Source organism: Hordeum vulgare, chromosome 2H (assembly GCF_904849725.1).
Source record: "Hordeum vulgare subsp. vulgare chromosome 2H, MorexV3_pseudomolecules_assembly, whole genome shotgun sequence".
Taxonomy (NCBI): Eukaryota; Viridiplantae; Streptophyta; class Magnoliopsida; order Poales; family Poaceae; genus Hordeum; species Hordeum vulgare.
This window is the reverse complement of record NC_058519.1, coordinates 68,530,173-68,543,612: the sequence shown is the minus strand read 5'-3', so window position 1 is coordinate 68,543,612 and position 13,440 is coordinate 68,530,173. Positions and strand designations below refer to the sequence as shown.

The window sequence follows — 13,440 nt, the reverse complement described above, 5'->3', positions numbered from 1 at the left end:
TAGCAAGGACTAGTAAGAAGAACTCGTAGGCATTGGATCGGTGATGGATGATTATGCCGGATGTTATTCATCATGCAACGGTTATAACACGGATAGATATGTAACTAGCTCCAGTTCGTCGATGTAATGTAGGCATGTATTCCGTATATAGTCATACGTGGTTAGGGAAAAGAACTTGCATGACATCTATTGTCCATCCCTCCCGTGGCAGAGGGGTCCTAATGGAAACTACGGGATATTAAGGTTCTCCTTTTAATAAAGAATCGGACCAACGCATTAACACTTAGTGAATACATGAACTCCTCATACTAGGGTCATCTCCGGGAGTGGTTCCGGCTATTGTCACTCCGGGGTTGCCGGGTCATAACACATAGTAGGTGACTACAACTTGCAAGATAGGATCAAGAACACACATATATTGGCGACAACATAATAGATTCAGATCTGAAATCATGGCACTCGGGACCTAGTGACAAGCATTAAGCATGGCAAAGTAGTAGCAACATCAATCTGAGAACATAGTGGATACTAGCGATCAATCCCCGTCAAAACTAACTCAATTACATGATAGATCTCATCCAATCCATCGCCGTCCAGCAAGCCTACGATGAGATTACTCACGAACGGTGAAGAGCATCTTGGAATTGGCGATGAAGAAAGGTTGGTGATGATGGTGGCGACGATCTCTCCTCTCTGGAGCCCAGAACGGACTCGGGATCTGCCCTCCAGAGGAAGAACAGGAGGTGGCGGCGCCTCCGTATCGTAAAACGCGATGAACTCTTCTCCTTGATTTTTTTTCCGGACGAAAGGGACTAAATAGAGCTGAGATTGGAGGCGGTGGAGCAATGTGGGCCCCATAAGCCTGCCAGGCGCGGCCAGGGGGGCCGCGCCTGATGGGCTTGTGGGCTCCACGCTCCACTTCCTCCATTGATTCTTGCGCCAGTATTTTTTTTATATTCCACAAAAAATCCCCGTAAATTTCCAGGTCATTCCGAAAAATTTTATTTCTGCGCAAAAACAACACCATGGCAATTTTGCTGAAAACAGCATTAGTCCGGGTTAGTTCCATTCAAATCATGCAAATTAGAGTCCAAAACAAGGGCAAAAGAGTTTGGAAAAGTAGATACGATGGAGATGTATCAACCGACAAACCCCGAAACCTTTCCGGCGACCGAAACTGGACTTTCCATATATAAATCTTTACCTCTGGACATTCCGGAACTCCTCGTGATGTTCGGGATCTCATCTGGGACTCTGAACAACCTTCGGTAACCACATATATGATTCCCATAACAACTCTAGCGTCACCGAACCTTAAGTGTGTAGACCCTACGGGTTCGGGAAACATGCAGACATGACCGAGACATCTCTCCGGCCAAGAACCAACATCGGGATCTGGATACCCATGTTGGCTCCCACATTTTCAATGATGATCTCATCGGATGAACCACGATGTCGAGGATTCACTCGATCCCGTATGCAATTCCCTTTGTCTACCGGTATGACACTTGCCCGAGATTCGATCGTCGGTATCCCTATACCTTGTTCAATCTCGTTACTCGTTTCGTAACACATCATCCCGTGGCTTACTCCTTATTCTCATTGAGCTCATTCTGATGATGCATTACCGAGTGGGCCCAGAGATAACTCTCCGTCACATGGAGCGACAAATCCCAGTCTCGATTCGTACAACCCAACAGACACTTTCGGAGATACCTGTAGTGCACCTTTATAATCACCCGGTTACGTTGTGACATTTTATGCACCCAAAGCACTCTTACGGTATTCGGGAGTTGCACAATCTCATGGTCTAAGGAAATGATACTTGACATTAGAAAAGCTTTAGCAGACGAACTACACGATCTTGTGCTATGCTTAGGATTGGGTCTTGTCCATCACATTATTCTTCTAATTATGTGATCCCATTATCAATGACATCCAATGTCCATGATCAGGAAACCATGACCATCTATTGATCAACGAGCTAGCCAACTAGAGGCTCACTAGGTACATGTTGTGGTCTATGTATTCACACATGTATTATGGTTTCCGCTTAATAGAATTATAGCATGAACAATAGACAATTATCATGAACAAGGAAATATAATAATAACCATTTTATTATTGCCTCTAGGGCATATTTCCAACAAGATGTTGCCATAACACAAGATGAGGACCAATCAAATCCCGCCGGAAAGAGATATCCGGTGGAAAAGAACTGAGAACCTCCGCAAGAATTTCATTCTTGTCGCCAATAATCCAGTACAAAGCTGGATATTGTTCTTGGAGACTGGAATTGCCTAGCCAAGTGTCCTCCCAGAAACAAATCTCTGACCCATCTTTAATCGCAAAGCATCCAAAACAAAAAAGATGCTTCTTCATTGCCATTAGACCTGCCTAAAAGTGTGAATTACCAGGTTCCGAGTAGGCCTGAGACATAACTTTTTGGGATAGATACTTGTTGCGCACTAGGGTTTGCCAAACGCCATCCTCAGTAAGAAGTCCAAACAATCATTTACTAAGTAAGGATCATTCTTGACATGTAGGTCATGAATGCCAAGACCACGCCTTGGTCTTTAGGGCTGCAAACCACACTCCATTTTGTGAGTCTGTATTTTTTCTTTTCATTGTCTCCTTGCCAAAAGAATGTGGATCTAAAGTAATCCAGACTTTGCAAGACGCCTCTTGGAAGTTGGAAAAAAGAAAGAATATAGAGAACCATATTTGTGAGAACCGAGTTGATCAAGACTAGTCGTTCTCCAACACAGAGCAACTTGCCTTTCCAACTGCTCAATCGTTTCTCTAAACGTTCCTCTACATGTTTCCACTCTGCAATATTGAGACGCCGATAATGAATCGGACTTCCCCAATATTTAAGGTGGGATTGGCCTTGCGGACAACCAAACATATCAGCATAATCGGTCGCCGCCTCACTAGCTTCTCCAAAGCAGAACAACTCACTTTTATGGAAGTTAATATTAAGGTCCGACATTTGCTCAAACACTGAAAGCAACAGCTTCAAGTTTCGAGCCTTGTCTAGATCCCGTTCCATAAAAATAATTGTATCATCGGCATATTGCAAAATGGAGAGGCCACCATCCACGAGGTGTGGCACCACTCCTCCAATCTGGCCATCCTGCTTAGCACGCTCAATCAGAACAGCCAGCATATCAACGACAATGTTAAATAAGATTGCTAAGATGGGGTCACCCTGACGAAATCCCTTTTTATTTGAAAGTAATGGCCTATGTCATCATTTACTTGGATGGCCGCACTACCTCCAGTAACAAAATTTGGGATCCACTCGCGCCATTTATCGGAGAATCCTTTCATTCTTAGGGTATTTTGAAGGAAGCACTATTTGACCTTATCATAGGCTTTTTCAAAATCAATCTTGAAAACTACTCCACTCATGTTTTTTTGGTGCATCTCGTGAACGGTCTCATGTAGGATCACTACTCCATCGAGTATATTTCTTCCTTGCATGAAAGTAGTTTGAGATGGTCGGAAGACATGGTCTCAACCGTGTTGAGCCGATTAGTGGTCACTTTGGTGAAAATTTTGAAGCTGACATTAAGGAGACATATGGGTCGAAATTGTTGAATCCGCTTAGCCGCCTTAATTTTCAGCAACAACACGATCTCGCCAAAATTAAGCCTAAATAGCTCAAGTTGACCAGCATGAAGACAATTGAACAATTCCACGAGGTCAGTCTTGATAAGTTCCCAGTAATTCTGATAGAATTCTATGGGGAAGCCATCAGGGCCTAGAGCTTTGTTATGTTCCATTTGGAACACCACAGCTTTGACCTCCTCCTCCGAGAAAGGTGACAGGGGATATTGTTCTCTTCTGCAGGGACTTGTGGAATATCATCTGTTCGGGTCTCATCGAGGGTAACATTCCCTTCTTCTGGTGCCCTGAACAGAGACTTCTAGTATTTAGTGGTATAACTTTTGAGCTCCGCCTGATGTTCGATCCACCCTTTATCTTGTTGGAGAGAGAAGATACACTTCTTTCTATGTCGCCCATTGGCAACCAATTGAAAGTATCGTGTATTATCGTCTCCCTTCAAAATGAAGTTGCCTTTGGATCGTTGGTATTATTTGATCTCCTCTTCTCGCAAAAGGCTTGCAATCTTCTCGTTGGATTGCTTTTTTGTTCTATCTCTTGTTGCGACAAGATGCGAGTCTCAGCAATTTTGTCGAGCTCATCAATGATGGCGGAGAGACGTTGTTTTTCTTTTTTGTACAAACCATTAGTGTGTTTTGCCCATCCAGAGACGTACTGTCGTGTGGCCTCTATTTTAAAGTTCCATCTCGAAATTGGCGTGCGACCAATGGTGGGCCTCTCCCATACATTATTGATTATGTCACCAAAGCCATCCCGGTGCAACCATCCCAATTCAAACTTGAAAGGTCGCGTAGTTGTACTCAGAGAGTTAGTATCAAGAATGATGGGTGCATGATCCGATAATGCCTCGATTCGCTCTAGGGCTCGCACAGTTACCACATGATATTTTAACTCCCATTTGGTATCCATGAGTACCCTATCGAGTTTATCGTATGTTGGCACAGATCGGTTATTGCCCCAAGTGAATTGCCGCCCCGACATACTGGCTTCCGCAGATTCAAACTATCAATCACAACATTGAACAGAAAAGGCCACTGGCTGTCAAAGCGGTCATTATTTTTCTCTTCCTTGTATATAAGGATATTAAAATCCCCTCCAATAAGCATTGATGAGGGTTATCCTTATCCAGGTTCACCAATTCTTTAAGGAAAGCGGATTTATGCTTATCTTGGGCAGCTCCATAGAGTGCTACCACACTCCATGTGAAATTATTAGCCCTGTTATGTAGGTGAAACTTGATGTGAAATTCACCAATCGAAAAGGGCCACAAATCCATGGTTGTGGTATGTATCCCAAGAAGGATTCCTCCTGACCTTACACGTGCCGGTAGGGTGTGCCATGTGTAGTCAAAACCACATGATAGGTGGTGAAGACATTTGCACGGAGCTCACACTTACCAGCCTCGGAAATTGCCACAAAATCTAGCCCATATTCTCTTACACAATCATGGACGTGTTTATGTTTAGGCAAGTCTTTAAGAACTCTCCTATTCCAAAACATGCCTCTCATGTGGAAACTCATGTCATGGTGGAAACCTTCGCCTTCTTTGGCGGATTTTGTTTCTTTTTTAAGGAATGGTATTTAGATTTACGCAAAGACACTGTAAAGTCGCAAAACATGGACCCTGGTCTTGCATCATCCAATCCAACCTCGGTAACCTTACCAACCAAGTGGGGGATAAGCGGACCGACATATGTGGCATCCATCTCATCCTCCTCCTCAGTGTCGGGGTTTGGTGGAGAGCTCAAAAACTTAGAAAAAACCTTTAAACGATCGATCTCCATGTGGTTTAGCGCTCCCACCGAAACACGCACATCACCTAAATTATTTTTCATAGCGACTCCTATATTCATTAAGCTAGATGAAATGCAATAATCTGAAAATAAAAGAAAAGATTTATTGGCTGAAGTACCTGGCATGGGGCCCGAATAGCGTGCAGCTTGTGGACGCATGGCCTTAGCCACTGAGTGCTCGTCAGTCGAAGAAAAACCGTTACCGGAGACAGTGTGTCGGTCGCTACGTCGAAGGGGTGTGTCCAACCCTTTAGACATATGAGCCAAAGGTGTCTCCGGCCTAACGGTGGTGCTGGCGAAGACACAGGCCGCAGGGGCGACGAACCACTGTGCGGCGACCACCACTATAGTGAAGGTGGTTGAAGTCGATGTAGCATGTGATACATGTGGCACAAACGGTGATGGGTGCGACGATGACGACGCTGAACAGAGCACACCCAGAAGAGGAACATCTCCAGGGTTAGGTGACGCATCTGTAAATGCGTCCGCCGCCTGGTTGGACCTCGTGTCCATCTTAGGCAGTACAACCTCCACAGCGTTGGCTCCATGCATGGAGTTGGATTACCTGGTCACCTCATCGGCTGCATGCATGGAGTACGTGTGGTGCCACACAAGGCAACCGATGGTATGGGTACCATGCACTCAAGAATTGAGGAGGCGTGCATAGAATTCTTCGCGGTCGTCGTCACTACAGGAATGTAGCTGCATAAGTTGGCCCACCAGGAGCGGCCGGTGGTATTGTACGTAGAAGCCGACGCGAGCTGACCGACCATCGTGGACTTAACTGTGGTGGCATTATGCATCAGAGTGTCTGAGCCCAAAGTCTGCACCGGACGAGTTACTGCACTAGCATTCCTTTTTTTTTTGGTCTCTTAGTTTTATCCTCATCGAGCAAGTCCTCATCATCACTAACCAGGATGAGGGCGATCATCGTGGTTCCTCCAAACGAGAGGAACGAAGTCTGGCTCTTTAATAATACTCTCTCCGTTTTTAAATATAAGTCTTTTTAAAAGTTTTACTAAAAGATTACATACGAATGTATACATAGCATATTTTAGAATGTAGATTCATTTATTTTATTTTATATGTAGTCTTTTAATATATTTTAAAAAAAATCTATATTTAGGAAAGGAGAGAGTAATATATATAGCTGCATGCATTGATGCAGAGGTCGGCCGTTATATTTATTTTTGAATATTTTTTAACCATGCACAGTGAGCTACAGTCCGCCAAAGTGACGCACGAATTGACGAGATCGACATGGATGGATGGATGCTCTCCATCGGTTGATATCACATGGAGATCTGGATCACATCTGTACTAGTCAACGGGCCGATTCGATCCTTCGAATCGAATCTCTTCACGCCATTGCCACCCGGTGGCCAAGAATTCCATTTTCTTGCAAGTAATTTAAACAGCTTGTGGAACACGTACACCGAGGCTTCCTAGTCGTGCGCGTCACCTCGCGGTGCCCGCTCCGGTTTTGAAATGCTCGGCGCCAGAGACCTACCTGCATATCCAAATCTTCCATGCATCATCCATGATTGATGTGCGTACAAGCTACCTACTACCTGCATATACATCACATATAGTAGCCTCCAGCTCCGAGCTCCGGCGCCCAGGCAGAAGCGAGCAGTGAGTCTCAAGTCTCTCCCCGTCGGCGGTGTAGATCTCACCATGGCGGGGGCTGTGACGAAGACTCTGCCTCTGCGGCTCGTGGCGGCAGCTGCTCTTGTGTTTTTGGCCACCACGGCGTCGGCGTCGGCGTCGGCGCCAGCGAAGTCAAACATGAGCAGCAGCAGCAGCAGCTCCTGCGGGCGTCTGTTCAGCTTCGGCGACTCGCTGATCGACACCGGCAACTTCATACACTACTCCAAGGCGCCGGGCTCCGTGTCTCGGTCGCCCTACGGCGAGACTTTCTTCGGCCGCCCCACCGGCCGCTGGTCCGACGGCCGCCTCATCGTCGACTTCATCGGTACGTGCACGCACGCTTAGTAAATAATCCTCACTTCACAGTTCACATGCATGTTATAGCAGTTGCACGTGTACATAGACATGCATGATTGATGTGAGCACGTACGTGCATGCAGTGGAGAGGCTGGGGTTCCCGTACTGGCCGGCGTACCTGCAGGCCAAGTCGCCGGCGACGAAGGGTGACTTCCGCTACGGCGCCAATTTCGCAGTGGCGAGCGGGACAGCGCTCAACCAGCTCCTCTTCAGGAAGAAGCGGCTCAACGTGGACCAGATCACCCCCTACTCCCTGGGCATCCAGATCGGGTGGTTCAAGAAAGTGCTCGCCGCGATCGCCTCCACCGACGTCGAGCGGCGGGAGATCATGGCGAGCTCGCTGTTCCTGGTGGGGGAGATCGGCGCCAACGACTACAACCACCCCTTGTTTCAGAACAGGACGCTCGGGTTCGTGCGGCCGCTGGTGCCCCGGGTGATCAGGTCCATCGCGCTCTCCGTGGAGGCCCTCGTCAAGCTGGGCGCCAAGAACGTCTACGTGCCGGGCATCTTCCCGCTGGGCTGCGTGCCGCGGTACCTCTACTTCTACCGCGGCGGCGAGCCCGGCGGCTACGACTCCGCCGGCTGCCTCCGGTGGCTCAACGGCCTCACCGCCGACCACAACCGCATGCTCAAGGGCAGGCTCCGCAAGCTGGCCCGCGCCCACCCCGGCGTGTCCATCACCTACGTGGACTACTACAACGAGGTGCTCAGCCTGATCACCAGGCCGGCGGCGAACGGGTTCGCACCGGGGACGGTGCTTCACGCGTGCTGCGGCGGCGGCGGGCCGTACAACGCCAACCTGACCCTCCACTGCTCGGACCCGGGGGTGGTGCCGTGCCCGGACCCGTCGAGGTACGTGTCGTGGGACGGCCTGCACATGACGGAGGCGGTGTACAAGATCATGGCCCGCGGGATGCTCCACGGCCCCTTCGCCAAGCCGTCCATCATGTCCACATGCAAGCTAAGCTAGCTGGGCACCTATACAGTACATCATGTGCTACAAGTCCATTTCATTTGCTTGGGATTTTATTGGGTTTACATTCTGTTGCGAGCTTCACATGGTGCGCTGAATAAATCTATTTCCCCGGTAAAAAAAATATTTCCAAATAAATCAAATATTATATTATTTTTTTGAATACAGTACAAACGCAATCGCTCATATACTGGAGCACCTCCAAAAGACTGGACCGACATATTATCTTGAGATTTACAAAGTCATCGTAGACGCCTCGTCGTCGACGGGAACGTCCGTATCGGCGAAATTGCTGAAATAAATCCAGAAATAATGCAAGCATCTGGATTTGAACCCTCATGAGCTGGAGATATCAAGTACTATATTGTATTCACCGCAAAAGGAATTATATTTGGTACAATATTTGGGTGTGGCCCAATTCCTTCTCTGGCATGTTTGCAAGGCTAGAAATGATGTTTTTTTTCAAGGATGTGACTAGGTCTCAGTCGACTTAGACTTAATCAAGTCTTAGTCAAGTGATATAGTATGTAAAAAGCTAAAAAAGCCTTTGCACAAATCTCCATACAAGATCAACGGATTATAGCGTCGACTGAGACATAAGGAAGTCTCAGTCGACTAAGACTTAGCAAAACTGTTTTTTCAACTCCGTCGTCTGTGGGGTTGGAGATGTTCTCCGATGCACGACCATAGACACGTTGTTGTGGTCGAGATTCGAGACAATTTGAGGCCGGGGCGAATGAGCAGCTCCTCCGGTTTCGTTCCTTCCTCCTCTCGAGCATCTAATTTCTCTCCATCCCTGTATTTTTTCAGTTTTTGCCTTTTATGTCACTGTTTTGTATCTTCTTGATGAAAAACACTGTCGGCCATGTCCCTTCGGGTAATATAAATTTCAAATGTCCATGTATGGCAAGAGGTGGAGGTGCAATCTTTAATCTCATCCCCAAAGGCATGGTGACACGAGACCTCTTGTTCTCTTACATATATGACCTATCAGTCACCGTGAATGACACACCAAATCGAGTTCGTGTTTTTACCTCCTCTTGATCACTAGTTCAGGATTCACTTACTAGCCGCGTTCGTAAGTGCCCACTAGCCGTGTTCAGTTGGCACATCACCAGTATGATGCGTCTGGTAAGTGCTTACCAGCAGCGAGTAGGCGAACGCCGCTACTATGTGCCTCACTTATGGCATGTGGAAGCAGGATACTACCAGTATGTTGATCACTACTGGCGTTCATAGATAGGGTATTTGTAACGTGCTCGCTGCAAATGAACGCACGCATCCGCTCTCTACCGCATCTTCGACAGAAAGTTGACAAATTATCTTGAGGCTTAATTGCCTTGATAGAATTCCATGCATTGACCGTGCCGAAATGCAGTTGCCGACAATGAATATGTTATCCAATAACCGATATTGGCCCTGCGTGTACGCAAGGCACGTTTACCATACAAGTTTAGTGCAAGTCAACTACCCCAACAGTCGATCAATCCATTCCTCGACTTGAAATCTCGTTACTCCATTGCCTCGTTTGACACGAGTTCCGATTTGCTAGCTGTTATCTCCTACCCCAGTGCCACATCACTGTTGGAATTTATTTTCAAATAATCATCATGGAGATAAGATAAGCTAGCTGCGTGCGTATTACATATAGCTCCGGCTGCAAGTCCGGGCTGCAGGCCAGCGGCAGAACTGGGTGAGGCAATATATAGCTAGCTCGAGATCAGAACCATCACTTTTTATCCATCCACCACAATGGCTGAGGCGTCGGCTCTGCCTCTGCAGCTCCTGGTGGCCGCGTTCCTTGCTCTGTCTGTGGCCACGACGGCGTATGCGTCGCCTGCGCCGGCGAACCGGAGCAGGTGCTACAAGCGTCTGTTCAGCTTCGGCGACTCCCTGATCGACACCGGCAACTTCGTCGTCCACTACGCCAATGCGTCGGGACCCGTCCTGGCGTTGCCCTACGGCGAGACCTTCTTCGGCCGCCCCACCGGCCGCTGGTCCGACGGCCGCCTCGTCGTCGACTTCATCGGTAAGTGCTTGGGTGACGTGCTTAATTGTTACCACTACCAATCTTAGTAGTAGGATACTAATGGATATGTATACATGCAGTGGAGAGGCTGGGGTTCCCGTACTGGCCGGCATACCTGCAGGCGGCAGCCGGGAAGTCGCCGGCCGAGAAGTTCCGGTACGGTGCCAATTTCGCTGTGGCGGCCGCCACGGCGCTGAGCCAGGAGTTCTTCATTAAGAAGAACCTCAGCGTCGACCAGTTGCCCCCGATCCCCCCGTACTCCCTCGACGTGCAGATCGGCTTGTTCAAGAAACTGCTCGCCATTCTCGGCTCCACGAACCAAGGTAACGTACCGTACTTACGGGTAGGACAAAGTCAGTGCAATTAGACGCCATGGCTACTTACGCACTCCTCACCAAGTGAAAACATCATCACATCACGGCCGTGCAGAGAGGAAGGAGGTGATGGCGAGCTCGTTGTTCCTGGTGGGGGAGATCGGCGCCAACGACTACAACCACCCCTTCTTCCAGAACAAGACACTCGAATGGGTCAGACCCCTCGTGCCCGAGGTCATCAGCTCCATCGCTCTCTCCATCGAGGCCCTGATCGAGCTGGGCGCCAAGACCATGTACGTTCCGGGCATCTTCCCGCTGGGGTGCACCCCGCGGTTCCTCTTCCTCTTCCCCGGCGACGACCGCGACCCTGCCACGGGCTGCCTCCGGTGGCTCAACGACCTCGTCCTCCTCCACAACCACATGCTGAAAGCCAAGCTCGAGGAGCTGCGCCGCGACCACCCAGGCGTGTCCATCACCTACGTCAACACCTACGACGACGTGCTCGCCTTCATCACCAAGCCGGCGGAGAACGGGTTCGGCGGGGAGACCGTGCTGAAGGCGTGCTACCCCGTTTTGGACGCCGGGCCGGCGGCGGTACCGTGCCCGGACCCGTCGACGTACGTGTCGTTTGACGGCCTGCACATGACAGAGGCCGCGTACAAGATCATGGCCCGCGGGGTGCTCGACGGCCCGTTCGCCGCGCCGCCCATCATGTCCACATGCAACCGTTACTGCTAGGCCTGCGTACTGTACATGTACCGTATCTACGAGTTGCTGCTGCCAAACCACAGGATCATATCACCATCTGGCCGCAAAAAATAAAATCAGCATTTGATTTGAATTGACATTATTTGTTTTCCAACACAATACATACGCATACGCTTATATATACACATTCACCAATCCCTATCAGCACACACGCACAATCTAGCTTTATAAGAACCTCCGAAAAAATCAATCAGCATATCATACTGAGATTGACATATACGCATCATAGTCAATGTAAACGTTTCCTCTCTACTGAACGTGCATTGTTAAAATTCTAAATAGGTCTAATAATAAATGCTAGTATCATGACTTGACACTGGTGGGCTAGGATTACGTCTATCCACATAACCATCCAACCATAGATTGATTTGCAGTCGACATTCTTGGTTGGTGTGTCTCCTCGACGCCTGAAATAATCTATACTTGTCACTTGTTGCGACGAAATGGGAACCAATTGAACATACCAAACGAGCAAAGCAACTTAAACTAGGCTGACCAATTTTAAGCCCTGTTTGGAACCATAATAGATTATGATAATCTGGATTATGAAGATAGATTATATAATCTGGTTTATAAAAATAATCTAGGTAATCATGTTTGAAGGCCAGTTTATATAAACTGTATTCCAGGTTTTACATTGCATAATGACCTGTCTGTCCTCTGGTTTTTTTAAAAAGAGGAGGGTGACGGTGGTAGGAATGTAATTATCTCCAAGTTTACAAGGGTAATGGGTCATTAGCAATCCATAATCTGATTTTAGCTGCTATAGAGTAGATTATGAGTCTTTAATAATCTATCCATCTAGTTTTTATAATCTACATCATAAGTTGTCCTGTTTGGAGACATAATAGATTATAAAAACTGGATTATATAATCTGGATGGTTTCAAACAGGGCCTTAGCCGCTATGTGTACAAGATGGATTCGGGAAGCTTCCAACTTCGACTTTCCTAGTTTTGGAAACATTTCAAAAGGATTCGGTCTACTATTGTTGTTTTTGTTTTTCTGCTTTTTCTTCATTGTCTTAGTATTGACGCGGAGCTATGTCTCGCTTACTGCAAGAGAGGTAGCTCCAGCTCGCCTCTGGCACGGCGCTACTGAAAGGCCTAGTAGTGTGTGTGTCACACCAGTTTTTTGTTTCTCTTAGTGGTTTTCTCATGGGAAAAGATTATCTTCTACTGGTCGATCGCGCGCGGCCGTCCGTCGGCTTCGCGGCCGTTTGATCGTGTGTTTCTGCGTTTATCGAAGTTGTTTTCATTTTTTTGCAACTTACATATTGTTTTAGTACAGACATTTTTTATACTCGATATAAGTAGAGGTGTTTCGGTGTTCGTCTGGCTGTGAGGGCGAGTGGTTAGATTTGGATTTTTTCGTGCAACATCCTCCTTGCTGCAAGAAAAAATTATGCAACATTATTATGTTGCTGAACACTTTTCGTAATACCAATGTAAAGTAAAAAAATCTGCAACATTAGCTTTGTTGCAGAAAAATTCAATATTGTTGCAAAAGTTCCGCAACACGGTCCCTGTTGCAAACATCCGAACGCAACATTATGCTTGTTGCAAAAGTTGTCAGCTCAATCTGTTGGTCACCCCGTATTAAACCTTTGTAGCAGATTTTTTTATAGCCGTCTGTAGTTCTATCAGGGTCCGAGACAAAGTGATTGTTTTCGCAACTCATTTGTTGTTTCAGGAATTAGTGTGTTGAGGGAGGCGATCGAGTCACGTATGAGGATTTAGATCGGATGACTGCGCGCGCGGAGATCAGACAGTCATCGTGATGATGGATGTTTATTAGACATCTGTCGGTGAATGCGTATCGCTCCCCTTTTCTTATCTGTTTTTTCGTGTTTGCATTGGTTTTCTTCGATTTTTTCCGGTTTGTGTAGTGTGCGGACGATTTAAACTGTGTATATTATTTTTCTAGG

At 47.4% G+C, this 13,440-nt stretch overlaps 2 protein-coding genes across 2 annotated transcripts; both read left to right on the top strand.

Annotated features, from left to right (window-relative positions):
* The first annotated feature begins 6,873 nt into the window (after positions 1–6,873).
* LOC123429599 (GDSL esterase/lipase At1g31550-like) lies at positions 6,874–8,527 on the top strand. Its single transcript, XM_045113624.1, has 2 exons — positions 6,874–7,398; positions 7,514–8,527. Exons 1-2 carry the CDS (start codon positions 7,101–7,103, stop codon positions 8,398–8,400), a joined length of 1,185 nt encoding a protein of 394 aa, XP_044969559.1. The 5' UTR covers positions 6,874–7,100; the 3' UTR covers positions 8,401–8,527.
* Positions 8,528–10,069: 1,542 nt separating this feature from the next.
* On the top strand, positions 10,070–11,591 carry LOC123429598 (sinapine esterase-like). The gene is made up of 3 exons (XM_045113623.1): positions 10,070–10,432; positions 10,513–10,755; positions 10,862–11,591. Exons 1-3 carry the CDS (start codon positions 10,156–10,158, stop codon positions 11,482–11,484), a joined length of 1,143 nt encoding a protein of 380 aa, XP_044969558.1. The 5' UTR covers positions 10,070–10,155; the 3' UTR covers positions 11,485–11,591.
* Positions 11,592–13,440: the final 1,849 nt, after the last annotated feature.

Excerpts from the sequence above, each read along its gene's own strand:
- LOC123429598 (XM_045113623.1), top strand. The coding sequence starts at position 10,156 with ATGGCTGAGGCGTCGGCTCTGCCTCTGCAGCTCCTGGTGGCCGCGTTC. Across the intron at positions 10,433-10,512 it reads CCTCGTCGTCGACTTCATCG|TGGAGAGGCTGGGGTTCCCG; the intron begins GTAAGTGCTTGG and ends GTATACATGCAG. Across the intron at positions 10,756-10,861 it reads TCTCGGCTCCACGAACCAAG|AGAGGAAGGAGGTGATGGCG; the intron begins GTAACGTACCGT and ends ACGGCCGTGCAG.
- LOC123429599 (XM_045113624.1), top strand. The coding sequence starts at position 7,101 with ATGGCGGGGGCTGTGACGAAGACTCTGCCTCTGCGGCTCGTGGCGGCA. Across the intron at positions 7,399-7,513 it reads CCTCATCGTCGACTTCATCG|TGGAGAGGCTGGGGTTCCCG; the intron begins GTACGTGCACGC and ends ACGTGCATGCAG.